Source organism: Sitophilus oryzae, unplaced genomic scaffold (genome assembly GCF_002938485.1).
Source record: "Sitophilus oryzae breed Bouriz unplaced genomic scaffold, Soryzae_2.0 scaffold_1802_pilon_pilon, whole genome shotgun sequence".
Taxonomy (NCBI): domain Eukaryota; kingdom Metazoa; phylum Arthropoda; class Insecta; order Coleoptera; family Curculionidae; genus Sitophilus; species Sitophilus oryzae.
Genome location: NW_022146505.1, coordinates 921,980 through 937,739, shown reverse-complemented (window position 1 = coordinate 937,739; position 15,760 = coordinate 921,980). Strand labels below are relative to the sequence as shown.

Below are 15,760 nucleotides of genomic sequence, written 5' to 3'. Positions count from 1 at the left end.
GAAGAGTAATAAGGCAAATTGTAATTTCGGTAAGCAAACAATAGAAGTGGATTCCATTTGGAGGCAATTACCGACATCTCGTTCCTGATGATATAAATTACCGCTCGGGCGGGCGGATAATTACCTCCAGTCTCGATCCAGAACTGGATCTCGTTCGGTCCCCCGTTTCCAGTTATTAATTTCGATTTTCGCGCCATTTTCTAATAAAACGGCTTTGTTTTAATCGCTTTTTGTTAGAAGCCGTCTTGGCGGGAAGGCGTTTAATATAAAGTTTTCTTGATAAAATCGTTATTAATAAGAATTGATTACATAACTGTAAAATATTATTAGTAGTAATATAACTACTATAATTAGAGGTGGGCAAAGATTGAACGAGTAGTTCATTTGAACGAGTATTAAAAATTAATATTAAAAATGAATTGTGAGATTCGATTCGTTGCTTGCAATATGGTTTGTTCAATTGAATCGTAGCCAGCACGGATCCATAACATTTAAACGATGAACCGTAAAAAAGAGTCGTGAGAATTGAATCGGATCACAATGCGATCGTTGGTTCAAAGAGTCGTGAGAATTGATTCATTGCTTACAATACGGTTTGTTTAATTGAATCGTGGCCAGCACGGATCCATAAGATTTGAACGATGCGCCGTAAAAAAGAATCGTGAGAACTGAATCAGATTACAATGCGACCGTTCGTTTCTAAGGCGGACGGCGGTGATATAGGCATAGAGTCAGGCACCAATATTTAGACTTGAACAAAAGCCCTAAACAAACATCATGGGCATAAAATGTAAACGATAAGAAAGTTATTTACAAGAAAAAAACTTATTTATACTGTGCTTAGTACGGGAGTATCTGTAAGGTATTTAATCTTCACGTTAATATTTTTGTTAAAATAATATTACCGACTAAAAACCATTAAATGTGGGACTAAAACGGCGTTAGCGATGGTTATAAAATGAAGATCGCTGTCATTGTATATGTAAAATTATATAGGGAATGCCATTGATGTTAATTTCCAAGGCAACTGAACGCCATTTTTTTTAATCATGCGATATTTATCTGTGGTTTTTAGTATATTATATACTATTTATTACGATTACTAAATCGGAATTAAAATATGGCTCTAAAAATATTAAATTGGTATTAAGAAGTCTTTAATAAACCGTATATATGAATTGGATTGATAATTTAATATTATTGGTAAAATAATCAGTCCAATTACGCCAATGTCATAAAAGAAAAAAAAAACAAATACTGAAAAAAAAAACATAAAAGAACTGTATATTTCTTTTTCTCTTGGTCTCTTAAGTGGTTCCTTAAGTAAGTCCGACCAAATTATCGCCGGTAGTGCCAGTTACGATTCTTGTTTTTATGAAACGTAAATTGTGCATGTGGTTCGTTTAAATGAACGAATCGTAAGAGTCGATTCAATATGAGAAATTGAATCGTGTGATTCGATTCACTAAAAAGAATCGTAATGCCCATCACTAACTATAATGATAATTTTTACATAATTTCAATAACTCTGATTCTCATTTTCTTTTGGAAGATAATACAGTTTAATTTTATTTATACAGTATTGGTGTCATTATATTTTTATATTTTTCTTGTTGCTAAAATATAGTTCTATTATAATAGATAATGATGAACTTGATGAATTAGAAATACACGAATAAATGCTTTTTTAATAGTATAGTGAAAAAAATAGGAATTATATACCGAGCTGGCAACTCTTACTTTTGGGTCGGTATTCATATGTGTGGAAGTAAATCGCATAGGGATCTTATTAAGTCGGAGTGAGAGAAATGCGACGGTGTGCTGTTGCGGCGTTGCCACATTTCTCCATTACGCCTTTTCCTATCAAGTAAAGTGAAATCACGATCGCAAACCGCTTATTTTTAAAAGATTTTTTTTCTTCGAAAAGATATTTAGATATGTTTCTGAGCATCTGAAATGGAATTATAAGAATATCGTTAGGGTGTCCATTTTCTTATAACGAGAAAAAGTCAGTAATCGCGATAATTTAAAAACTCAACTTTTTAACACATAACACGCGATAACTCAAGAACCACTTTAGATATTGAAACTTTTTTATTTTGATCGGATCTTTTACAAGATTTTTAAATGAGAAAAATTCGATAGGTTTGTTTTTTTCCATTCTAAAATTTTAAAAAACTCGTCCATGTACTTTTAGTGCATAGCAATTTTCAGCAATCATGTAACTTTTTTATTTATAAAGATTTTCACGTATTGTCTGCGAAGAAAATATAGCAGAAATATTAAGAAAGTTTTTGAGAAAAACTACAATCAATTGTTTCTTAATGAATTTCGAGATATCGATTTTTTCGAGAGATCGATTTCGAGATATCGAGTTTTGAATTCAGAGTTCTAATAGCGCGACCACTGTCGAACACCAATTCTACTTATTTTTACTAAAAGTACGAGTGTTTCTAACTTGTACCTAAAAATTTACAAGCTATAGGGAAAATTACGACTCGTTAATAAATAAACAAATGAAGTATCGCGAGACGTAATTAAATCGCGAAGCTGAACGCATGATGCACACCCTTTCCTAGAATTTTAAGTTCTGTCGGTTAGGTTAGATTAACACCGCGAAGAAATTTGCCATGTCCCCTTCCACGTCTTTAAGCAATGTGCACAGTTTTTCGGTTTATATCATACGTTTGGCAATATTTTAACTGTTCTGTTTTAGTTCAGTACGTTATTAACGCATTGTACTCTTCATACATATGGAAACTTTGACCCAAAACTAACCTTTGCCAGCCCTTGGTATATGTTCATAAAAAGTTACTGTTGGGTTTCTTTTATTTTTAGGAAAGTCAGCTCAAAACGCCCTGAAGAGCGATATTTGGTATCAATACAAGGAAGGATTCAGCAATGCTGTTAGGAAGACAATTAAAATACATTCATTAAAGTGAATTATAAATTATTATATTTAAGATCAACTCTTTATACTTATTTTTTAAGTGTGTATGTTATGAATAAGCTGAAGATTGTTAAATATATACCCAGTTTTGTTAAAATTTTATTTCACACCTTCCAAATTAAATATTATTTACGACTAAAGTTAGGAGACAGTCTCAGATGGCAGACAAAATTTTCATCTTAAACAATTGCTGTTTTTACTAATGTTCTTTCAAGAACTTCTGATTTATAGTTCTTGTTATAACGAGTTAGAGAAGGCTCTTGGCAAGGAGTGGAGTTGTTTTATGAGATTGCTTTCAGGATATTGGTAAAATATTTGTAAAGTCCTGGTTTAAGAAAAGTTTGGTTTGATTTATCTATTTTGTATGTGTTTTGATAATTGCAGGAATGTATTTTGAAGGTAAATTAATGAATTGCGAAAGTTATTTCATACAGTAAGTACTTTTAAACAAATAATTTTGTTTTCTGAATATTAAATGAAAGAGATTGAAAGATTTATTCAATTTAATATAAAAATTTACTTGTTCCGGTCGTCTGAGTTAGGGATGGTTTCGACAGACCACATCTAAAAAATTACCGGAAATTCAATTTATCTGTGAGTTAAAATGACAGACAACTTCTGTCATATCTTCTCTTGTTGAATACTACAGTTACACAGCACTCAAATATGTACAATGTAGAAGGTTTAGGAGGGGGTTAGTCACCGCGACCTTACAGATCTATTTTGTTCCCATTTCTTGAATTTTAACGAGTTATAACTCATCATACAGTCTCAGGGCTTTGACAGAAGCCTAACAGAGAAGAAGCCTATCTGAGACCGCTGAGACAGCTCCACAGAGGTCAGCTCTCCATCTCCGACATCCGTCGTACCAAAGGCACGAACGGTTGTAGTCTCGTGCACTCAGTGATAAGGTGCGTACGCATCTTTTAGCAGGGCGTTTTAGCAGGGCGTATAAAGAAAATGCGTAGGCATTTATGTACCAGTGATTTAGTTGGACGAAGGCCACTAGATGGCGTTAATATCTAGTTCTCGCTATAGACAAGTACTGCAATGTACTTGATGTGCATTTTCTGTTTGGAGTTTGCCACAATTGCCACGTCGAGGTAGACTACCACAGTCGCCCTGTTATGCTCCAGCATAACTCCGAAACCAGTCGACGAATGCCGCTAGTACTTGGCCTCAGGGGGGTGACAGTGAAATAGGAAAATTGGAAACAGTCATTAGTGTCATTCCTGTCATTCTCCTCACGACAAGTATGGCCGCCTAGAAAAGGACAGCATTGTTTTTGTCTAACTATTGTCTAACTTCACAGTTTAGAATTGACAGATTTCAGTTTTAGAGACAACTTCAGATTTGTTCTAGAACAAATATTCGACGCCATTTTAATTCATTCCGTTTAGTTTCGTTTTGGAAGTTCAATTTAATATTTCCGCTGAAATTTGTAAATATAAAGGTAATAAAGTATATAAAATATATATTACATGAAGAATCCTAGAGAAAATAACGTTTCTGCAGTTAGGTATGTCCCATGTATATGAATAATAGGTAGTAAATAAACACTGTTTTTACATTTTTTAGATGCAAGAAAATGGTGTTATAATCTCTTTGATCGGCGATTTTTTTGAAAATGGAAACAATTTACAGCAAGGTAAGATCATTTTTAACTATAGCCAACATTAGTTATCTCCAGTATGTGCGATTTATTGTCAATAATGCAATAAATCGGACTGATAATCTGTTTATGTTATCCGACTAAAAGTCTCTTTTTGCTTCTTTTTGATTTATAAGCCAGGTCTCTTTGGGAATAATGGACGCTTTTTTTAAACAGCATATTTATACCTATTGATATTTTTACATTGTTAATTTTAGTATAAAAAAATTGTTTTTCTGTTTTTAGGTTTTTGTATAAGGCTCCCGTTTTCATGTTCCTGTGTCCGTTTTCTGTCCTTGAAGTCTGCGAATACGTGTGTTTATTTACAAATTACTGTAAGTCATGCTTATACCTTAACTAATTTATGTTAAAAATGCATATAATTAACTAATTGGTATTGAAACAATACAATCGTCGGTATACCCAATCGTCTATATTTTTATATTTATTTAGTCACGTTGTTCCATATTTCAAATAAATGTATGTGAATAAATTATTTTTTGGTTTTATTTATGAAAAGAAAAAATACAAAATACATTTGAACTGAAAGAAGGCCCGCCATTGAATAACCGGAAACGGAAATGAAAATTAAGCCATCATGTCCTTATCATGTCAACCTGTCAATTGGAAAATTAGTTCTCCAGACGACAACGAAGGCTTTCGGTGGCGTATCGTGTTTCCACCATTTAACACAGAGTTGACACTTCTTTCTAGTTAATTATTTTATGCTTGGCCTGACAAGCTTTAAACAGAAAATTCGCACATAAAGCAAGTGTACGGCTGATAAATGCTTTTCAGTAATAAGGTGCTGTGGTGTTTCCCCATTTTCCCCATAGAATCTACATTCGCCGTTGTTTTTCATCTTCAATCTACTGAGGTGTTCGTTGAGGAGACAGTGTTCTGTTAGAAACCCCGCGACAATCCGAAGATTGTTTTTATTTAAATCAAGTAAACTCTTTGATTTTTCTCAGTCGTAAGTTGAGAGACTTTTTTCGAGTGTCTTAGACCGTTGGAGGATTCCCATTCCAGGTTACGGATGGAGTCTTCTAGGTTCTTGGAACTCAAATATTGACATAAATTTATTTAAAAAGAGATGTTTTTCCATGAATCCATAGTCTTCTTTTCTTATAACATCATTTGTAGGTGTTTTTTTAACTTTCTGATATCCTAAAAGATATGCAATTTTACGTGATGGCTACAAAATTGCTTTAATCTAATGTATGATTTCAGGAATAATCACAGTGAATCTAACTTATTAATTCAGATTTTTTTTTTTTTGATATAATAGATTCCATACTAAAATAGGGCACATCAGCTTCAGCTTTCATGGATATAATTGGACCAAGAATACTCTTTTGAACATTAAGAACTGAATTAATGATTTTTAATAATTTGATATGGTTATGGGTCGGCTAATGCCATTAGTACTATTATTGCTGACTTGATTGTCAGTAAACAGTGACCTCTATTAGGCTTAACACCGCTGAAGGGATATGTTATAGATATTGAAGAATTTAGGCGATTATGAAATTCATTTCGAATTTTTATTGTAGGCTACTCTTAAATTTGGAGATGAATTACTCCTGAATATCAACTAGCATCATCACAAGATGATTAAATCTTGTTAGAAGTAAATTAATGTTAATATGGTTAACACAAGGTATTTTCAGACTTAAAAATTATTGTGGTTTATGATGGGCAATTTCTGTAATTTTCTGTGTTGTAACACAAAATGTTTCAACTTGTGTTTTTTTATTATGTGTTTAATATTTTAAATTTGCTATTTAAGTTTTGTTTTAAAAATCTATTAAATTAGATTTTTGTCAATATTTAGTAAATGACGTCTAGAGATTGACCTCGCCAAAATTATAATCGATTGTCATTCCCTAGCCGTCTTTGACAGCGTTTTTTTATCGATCATACGTTGGTATATCATTAATATACATTCCTGGAACCCCCATCCATATGTATAATATATTACATTCCAAATATACAACACTTGCCAGGTCTTAATGAAAAATTATCGCCAAACCTTCTAAACACACGGGAATTTTAGTATTATTAATTATTCCTAATTTTCCTAAAACTTCGGTTGAATAATACTCCGGTAACGTCGACTATAAATTACATCAGTACGTTTGCTAATTGTGTATAATTTCTCCGAGTAGGAACGTGTGACGTTATCCCTAATTTGCCCTGAATTATGATAGCAATTGTGAAATTAGATATGAGCAGTCGTATACCTGGGTCCTGGTGCAGTTTTGAAAGGGACAATCTGCACGATGACTGTAATTTAGCTTTATATTGTTTGTTGTATTTATTGTGAAATGGATTTTAATTCATCACTATGATTGATTGTTACGATTAAAAATGTTTTGATGCATTTTATAAACCTTTTTTTAATAATTCTTTAGATTGTTTTTAAATAAGCTTTAAAGAGCGTACACACTATGTCAGAAACAATTCGAACCATGTCAAGGTCGCATTTCGTCGCTTAACTTTGAATGCATTTCGATTTATTTCCAGTTGTATTGGCCACACTTGGCCCACTTCGGTTTGCCTCGACCTACTTCCGATTCTTAAAAGCGCCTGAAAACTACTCGTGAGGAGAGCGAGGGGGGATATTTTTTGTTGCGTTTGGCGTTTTTTGTTGCCTCGTTCAATTTTGTTTTGTTTTGAGCTATTTTCAAAACGTGGCGGTATTTGTACCGGAGGCAAAGGATTTTTTTTCATAAATCTCAGTGAAATAAGTAAACCTAGACGTTTCTAAAATAGCTGTTGTTACCGATGATATTTCGTTAATTACATCGCTGTACTTAAACTGCCGTTACACGGTAGCCTACTGAAATGCCGTTAATAGGTATGACGTCGTTGATGTGACGCACTTGACGGCTTTTTAATGCTTTCGTTAAAATGCCGTCGAACGGTCGCGTACTAAAATGCCGTTAATCGTTAATGCAGAGTAGGCTACTGATTAATACTTAATAATTTGTAATGTAATGTGCAATGTCATGCAATGTCATGGCTTATTCTGAATAAAATTAACTTGGAACGGTGTATATGTAGGTAGACGTATATGTTGCCGTTGTAGGTTTGAAAATGTATTTGTGATAAAATGTAATATATGGCATTGGTTTTCAGGTTTTTATTGCAAATTATAAACTGACAACTTAAAAATAATACTACGTCAACTTAAAAATAATAATGCTACAGATAGCATTCTCTGCAAAACCACAGTTTTGATTTAGGTCGCTTAGTCAATCCTGCACAACGGATATGTCTCCATAGAAGGCATCTACTGCAACAAAGTGACATATGATTTTTCTGCGTGTCTTCACTGCACACAGAACAAAACCAACTTTGTTGAAGTCGTTTCTGCTCAACTAGATTGGTTATTTTTTCAAAGGCTTTCTCGGTGCAAAAACTTCTAAAAATCGTAATTTACATTATTAGTTATTAATTTGGTAATTATTAGGTATCGCTAGACTTACCTTATCATGTGGATATCAACAGCCTCATCAAGAACGGCATGTGATATTTCTTCGGGGAGCATTTTAAGGTCTACAGTTTCAAGAAATTTGTGATGTCTCTAGCGATGTTACGATCCTTAACGAAGCAATTCAGGATTACATTTTGTTTTTCATGATAGGATTGTTTAGCAAATGCTACAGTACATCTTTTCCTATTTACAGTACATCGTAGTCCTATGACTGTTAAGTCCTGTCCTTTTGGACGTCCTTTATGAGAAAAACAGGTAATCCTATTTTAAGTAATTTATATGTAGCATCTACTGTAAGAAATTCTGGAAAAGCCTTCATTGTACTTTTCATGGTTGGACTTTGAATGACAAGTCCTCTGAAATTATTGTCTTCGTCTCGCAAAACAGCTACATTGGCACCTGAAAACAGAGTAGTTATGGGGACTAATAAGACGATAATAGAATGTCTTAGTTTACCGTATTTAGCTTTAAGTATATTTAAGCAGCCATCTAAGTTTTCTTTTCTTGATTGATCACACCCTGTATGATTTTTTAAAAAATTTCAAAATATGTAAAAAAACAAATAAATTATGCTTGTCCAAGCGTTTTCCCGAAAGACTAACCGTTTTTTAAATAACAAATATTGTAATATTTGAGGGGCGTTTTCACCCTCTTGGAATTTGAGATTCCAGAAACCCCTCCTTATCGAACCTCTACACCCCACAGTCAATCCGTTTGCCAAAAATCAGCTTTAAACGTCAAGCAGTTTAAGCAGAATCGTGATTACTCAATGGTCATATTTTATGAAACACCCTGTATAAATTATATTATTATATTATAAAAATCTTAAAATATGTAAAACAACAAAATAAAATATACGTGTTTAAGAGTTTTTCCGAAAAACTCACCGGTTTTTAAATAAAAAATATTTTAATATTTGAGGGATAGTTTCACCCCCTTAGAATTCGAGTTTCGAAAAATCCCTTCTTGTCGAACCTTTACACCCTAAAGTCAATCTGTTTTCCAAAAATCAGCTTTTTACGTCAAGCACTTTAAGCAGGATCGTGATTAATCAATTACCAGGTGTTTCGAAACACCCTGTATACGTTTTTAAAAAATCTTAAAATATGTAAAAAAACAAAAATATACGTGTTTAAGCGTTTTTTCGGAAACTTGACCGTTTTTTAAATAAAAAAATATTGTAATATTTGAGGGGTGGTTTCACCCTCTTGGAACTAGAATTTCGAAAAATCCCTTCTTATCGAACCTCTACACCCTAGAATCAACCTGTATGCCAAAATTGAGATTCTTACGTTGAGTGGTTTGAGCAGGATCATGATTAATCAGTATGTCAGTCACTTAAGGATTTTATACATATGTGGCCCAAGTTGTTATTATTTTTTGTAAATCTAAGTTGATGGCAATATCCGCTTCACATTAGTGCTGCGGCAATTTTTTTTTATTTTTGACAAATTTGGGATTTAGACGTCGCGTTGTCATGACTAATTTCCCAACTCAATTATACATTGGGGGGGGGGGAGCGTCCCCCCCCTCGCCCCCCATAGCTTCACCACTGCAAGTGCGTCACATCAACGACGTCATACCTATTAACGGCATTTCAGTAGGCTACCGTTTAACGGCAGTTTAAGTACAGCCAAAATAATAAGGCAATGCCAGTTTATTTTGAACATGGTTCTTTTAAAATAATTACTATAAAAGGACTAAATATTAGATATCCGATAAAATAGTATTCACTTTATTTCGAATGCTTTAATTTTTATTATGTATATAAAACAATATTATATTATCAGCAATCGTTTATGAAACAAATAATTAGGTAAATTATTTTAACGTGATTTTACAATGCATTTTTTTCTGAGTGCAGTGTAGGCGTTAAAATGACTTTTTTATGTTGTCAGATACGTTAAAAAAATTAATACTTTTCTGACGTTTGAGAAATAAAATGTTTACAGGTAATTTTTATTTTATTGTGTAGAAAATCACGATAAGGCTTGGGAAATGTTTATGGTAATATCGTGTTTAAGCAAATACATGTAAAGTACTTAATCCTCTTTATTACCTTATAATTTAGTAAATATTTCTCATAGAAGAGAGGTATAGAACAATAAATTTTATGTAAAATACGTATAGTTTAGTTTCAGAAAAAGTTATGAAAACGATGGGTGTGCTTCGTAGATTTATGGTAAGTTTTTAGGTTTCTCAGAAGTACAACATATATTTTTACGTTATTTTTTCCTATTTAGTTTATTATCTTCGGAATATTATTCATTGTGTTTGGTACTCGCTCAGAATGTGTGACTTCAAAAGGAATACAGTGTGTTAACAAAACAACGTACCAAGAATGCTGGTCTGTTCTACTTGTTCCTGTTTATGGAGACATATTTAACTGTCCAAATAAGACAACTTGTTCTGAAGATGTTGGCTCTGATATGTAAGATATTATTTATTTGTTACTACTTAATATACAGTCTGTCCAACTAACTAGGGAAAATTTCTACATAATTACATCTAAAAAATGGCAGAAATTACACTTTTACTTGTTAATTAAAATGATCGACAACTGCCTGGTGTATCTTTATGAGGATCCGGTTTTATCAAACCTGACAAACTTTTTTGCCAAACAGAAGATGCTGCAAACAACATTTTTATAGTCTTTTTTGTTTTTGAACTACAGGGTATTTTTGAAAATTGCACAATTTGGGCCACCCCCTTATTCCAGTTATTCTGAAAGGTATTGAGAAGGTGAAAACTGTTTCTTATTGAACTTTTTATCTAGAATACAGGAGCGTAGTCTTAACTAATACCATATGTCCTCCTCATGATCCACTTTCTTATCTCTCTATTGATATTGTAAACTTACACAGTTTCTTTTTTTTTGCCCGTAGTTTTAGAAGAGCTTCGCAGTACAATTATTACCATCAAAAATAAATCCTTTTCTGGGACCGACGGGCTAACTTTAAAAATGTTTTCGAATTTGCCAGAGAGCACTGTGAATCACCTAACAACTTTAATAAACATGTCGTTCCAAAATGGTATTTTTCCAAAATGTCTTAAGACGGCAATAATTATTCCTCTGCATAAAGGAGGAGACAAAGATGAAGCTTCTAACTATCGCCCAATTGCACTCCTTCCAACGCTATCTAAGATCATAGAAAGGTTGGTTAAAAGAAGGCTGGTATCTTTTCTGTTTAAGTACAAAATACTTACTGAATATCAATTTGGATTTCTAAGCAACAAGTCCACAAATGACGCTATGTTTTCCCTCCTTAATAAAGTTTACTCCAGCCTAAACAACCATCACTCTACAGCAACAATTTTCTGTGATTTTTCTAAGGCGTTCGATTGTGTAAATCATAAGATCTTAATTAATAAACTGCAGCACTATGGGTTCAGGGGATCATCTCTCGAATGGTTTAAGTCGTATCTGAGCTGTTGCTCAGAAGTCAACTTGTGAGGGTGGATACCACGTTGTCTCCTAGCAAGCCAATAGAATGTGGAGTACCACAAGGCTCAGTACTAGCCCTATTTTGTTTCTTCTTTTTATTAACGACATTGCTAACATAAACATCAGTGGCAAAATATGTCTTTTTGCGGACGACACTAGCTTCACTTGGAGCAACAAGGACATCACGGCACTTCATAGGATTATATCAAATGACTTAATCACCATTAAATCTTGGTGCGATTCGAACCTCCTGAGTCTCAACATTTCTAAAACTAAAGCTTTGTCGTATAAAAACTCGTTGCAGCCTTTTGTACTTAACAACACCACCATTGACGTCGTCAAGTCTGTAAAATTCTTAGGGCTTGTTGTGGACAATTCCCTGAAATGGGACATACATATCGAAGCTTTGTCGAAAAAATTGAGCTCTGCCTGTTTTGCATTAAGGTCTGTTTCTAAGGAGCTTAACTTGTCAATGGCTAGAACTGTTTATTATGCACTTTTTGAGTCGCACCTCAGGTATGCCCTTCCATTCTGGGGTGCGTGTTTTGCGACTCAATTTGACCGCATTTTCAGGCTCCAGAAGAGAGCTGTTCGATATTCACTGGGACTAAACAACAGAACTCATTGCCGGGACTTTTTTAAAAAATTAAAAATATTGACTCTTCCTTCCTTATTTATATTTGAATCCGTTTGCCTAATACGTAAACATGTATAAGCTTCTCAAGAAAGGCCATCTCACACTTATCCACTCAGGAACGCGGAGCAAGATCTTTATCTACCTACCCCACGCTCAGAGTTAGTTAAAAGTTCAATATTATACAACTCGAAAAAAATGCACAATTACCTGCCATTTGAAATCAAATCCATAACATCATTTTTTTCATTTCGCAAAGCATTGAACTCTTATTTATTAGACAAGGCTTTCTACGCCGTAAATGAATTATATTTTGAAAATCAAATTTGATCTTCTAAACAATGTTTGCTATTGCTATATTTACTAATGACATCGAAATGAATTTATTTAGAGGTCATTGATATTTTACTATAAACTAGCTAAATATTTTTGAATATTATTTTTATTTTTTTGTTCTTTGACATTATAAACATTTATAAATGTTTATTTTAACAATAAGACTGACAATATTATTTGTATAATGTTTTGTATTATCTTTTGTTTGTTTGTGTACCTTGTTTTTTTACTTTGTTTGTTAGTTTACCTTTGTCTACAAATTGAAAAATTTTTTGACAATAAAGGCATTTATTTATTTATTTATTTACAATAAAAATAAATCAAAAACAATATCAATAAAAATAATATTTTATTTTAGTTTTGCTGTTGCAAAAATTATTGGTGGCGGAATATGTAGAAGGTTAAGTACCAATTTGTATTAATTTTTGATTTTTACTGTACTAGATAGAAAAATATATTATAGGAAATATTTTAATCTTTTAGCTTTCTACACCAGTTTGCTATTATCGCGTTTAACAACTATATAATCAAATAGTGTACTTATACAGGGTGGTCCGAACTGTATTCCGGAAACTTCGGCAGCATATTCTGCAGATAAAAATAAATAAAAAAGTTCGTATAAATGTATGTCCTAAAATGCTTAGTTTTGGAGATACAGGGTGTAAAAGTTTCATTTTTATTTCGATTTTTTCCAAATAATTTCTGAAGCAACGTCAATCTTTAGATGAAAATTGGTGTCTGGGAGTTTTTTGACATGATAAATTTGGATTTTGATGTCAAAATGACTCCTATTTGTAGGGGGCCCACCTATATGTGTTTTAACTATATAGTATAGATAGTTATTTCTGAAATAGTAAATTTGGGAACTTTATTTTTTTAAATTAATCGTAAATTTTTCTTTGAAAAAATTATGATAAAATTTTTTATTTAAAACTGTTGCCACAAAAAATTTCAAATTTATGATTTCAGTTTAATAACTATTTAGTCAACATGTTTAATTTATGTCAATGACGACAGGTATTGATAATTTCGATTCCAAATATCTCCAGAACCATTACTCGTAGCGAATTTTACCAAGAGATCTTTTTTACGTAAAAAACGTCGCAAATATATATTTTTTCCACCCAGTAGATTTATACAGGTAAGGACGAAAAGTTATTATTCTTCAAACCAGTTAAAAAATATGAAGGTGGCGCCCTCTACAAGTAGGAGTCATATTTACATCAAAATCAAATTCCTAATGTCAAAAAACTCCCAGACACCATTTTTTATACAAATATTGACGTTACTTTAGAAATGATTTGGAAAAAATGAAAATTAAAACGAAACTGCTACACTCTGTATCTCCGAAATTAAGCATTTTAGGACATACATTTATAGGAACTTTTTTACGTATTTTTAACTGCAGAATATGCTGCCGAAGTTTACGGAATACAGTTCGGACCACCCTGTATATTGTTATCCGTTTGTACACTTCTGTTATTACAAAGAAGAATTTATGAATTACGTAAATTTATTTATTTATTACGTAAATTTTATGTTGTTTTAGATGCGTTGCGGTTCCAAAGACGTGGTGGTGTTGGATTACGTTCTTTCTGTGTTAACCACAAGACGATCTACTCATAATTTAGTAATAACAATGTTTACAGTATATTTTTAAGGGGTCTACAATGGACATAATTGCAAAAATACAAATAGGTATCTGTTGTTGAAAAATATTTACTAATTTACTTACTAAAATTTACTATAATAAATGTATATAAAATATCTTTAAAATAATACTTGAAAACAAATAATTTTGTAATAATCCATTAGGATATAGGTTATAAATAATTTTAAGATTATAAATAATTTAAATTGTAAATAATATGTGAAGTTAAAAATACCCACTTAATAAATGTAATTACTTTAAATCATACTGTACATACATTTGTTATTTAATTATATAAACCCAAGGATTAATATAGAGATAAAACATATTTTGTGTTTATATATGTATTTATTCAACCTTTATTTACTAGTTACTAGTTAAGTATTTTAGTTTCACACAGGTTTGTATAAAAATAATGTTGTGTAGTTTTATTTTATAACCTATTTAACTTAACTTTCTTAATAATACCAATAATGGTTAGATTAGATTATATTAAGTTTTTAAGGATAGTAGATCCTCTCACTTGTAGGATATGGATGTAGATTCTCCCATACAATCTACCGTATGATCGAAAAAAAGGCGTCCAGTTGGCTGGTAAATGACGATCAATGACATCTCCCATATAAATTTGCATATAAAATGACAGCGATCTTCATTTCATAACCATCGCTGATGCCGTTTTTTTTTCGATTATATGGTACTACTAGACAAAAGCCAGTATCTGAGACGGTTTTACAGAGGTTAGTTCTCCATATTCGATATCAGTCGTACCAAAATTTATGGCACGGATTTGTGTTGCACAAGACAAGAATATTTGTCTTGAAAATCAATTTCTTGTCTTGTCTTGAAATTCAAGACAAGAAATTTTCAGTCTTGTCTTGCAGATTTCTTGAATGGCAAAGTCTTGTCTTGTCTTGCAAGACTTTTGAAATTTCTTGTCTTGAAAAATTTTACATTCTAAAAAAGGTATTTCTATATTTTATTTCATAGAAAGGCGCCGTATACAAAATGTAATACTGAAAAATGAACAACGATGCTAATTTTAGCAAAAAAAATATTAACGGGCCGCAAACGAACTACGTCAACTCGCCCGTTTGACGAAACAGCCATTACCAAATAAAAGCTGAATAAGAATAAGTAAGGTTAAGTTTATTTTTTAGTTCTAGTTGCTAATGCCTCTTACTTTATTATGTTCTATTTTGGTTACCCGTTTGTTAGGTTTATTTTTTATGGTATTTATTTTATTTTTTTATTATGGAAGATTAGTTGGAAAAGTTTGGACACAGGGTGTACGGAAAGGTCATGCTAGAGTGTACTATTTGCGCTATTTGGTACTACTTTTTGTTGGCGAAGCAATTTCGTGCATGAAAAGTAGTACCAAATAGCGCAAATAGCGTGCTCCACGAACCCACCATTAGTTTCAACTACCGTTAGATTTTTTTTATAATACCATTATACCAAAATAATTTTGTGTATATATAATACCAATTACCAATATACGGTTTGTTGCCTCGACTTTATTTTATTTCATTCTCAACTCTAAAACACTGGCTATGATAGAAAAAAAATGAACATTGGTCAATATTAATGCCGG

The 15,760-nt window shown here is 32.3% G+C and overlaps 1 protein-coding gene and 2 long non-coding RNA genes across 3 annotated transcripts in view; 2 read left to right on the top strand and 1 right to left on the bottom strand.

Moving 5' to 3' along the window:
* The window catches only part of LOC115883055 (chromosome transmission fidelity protein 18 homolog), a 102,188-nt gene extending 99,141 nt beyond the window's left edge, over positions 1-3,047 (top strand). Inside the window, exon 8 of the mRNA XM_030901330.1 lies at positions 2,839-3,047. Coding sequence (XP_030757190.1) covers positions 2,839-2,942 — 104 coding nt within the window. The 3' untranslated portion in view covers positions 2,943-3,047. The remainder of the gene's footprint in view (positions 1-2,838) is intronic.
* Positions 3,048-8,459: 5,412 nt separating this feature from the next.
* On the bottom strand, positions 8,460-8,608 carry LOC115883045. Its single transcript, XR_004050317.1, has 2 exons — positions 8,557-8,608; positions 8,460-8,499 (listed from the first exon to the last, which is right to left on the bottom strand). It is a non-coding gene; the product is annotated as an uncharacterized LOC115883045 (long non-coding RNA).
* A 1,513-nt stretch (positions 8,609-10,121) lies between these two features.
* LOC115883042 lies at positions 10,122-14,494 on the top strand. Its single transcript, XR_004050316.1, has 3 exons — positions 10,122-10,282; positions 10,344-10,531; positions 14,065-14,494. It is a non-coding gene; the product is annotated as an uncharacterized LOC115883042 (long non-coding RNA).
* Positions 14,495-15,760: the final 1,266 nt, after the last annotated feature.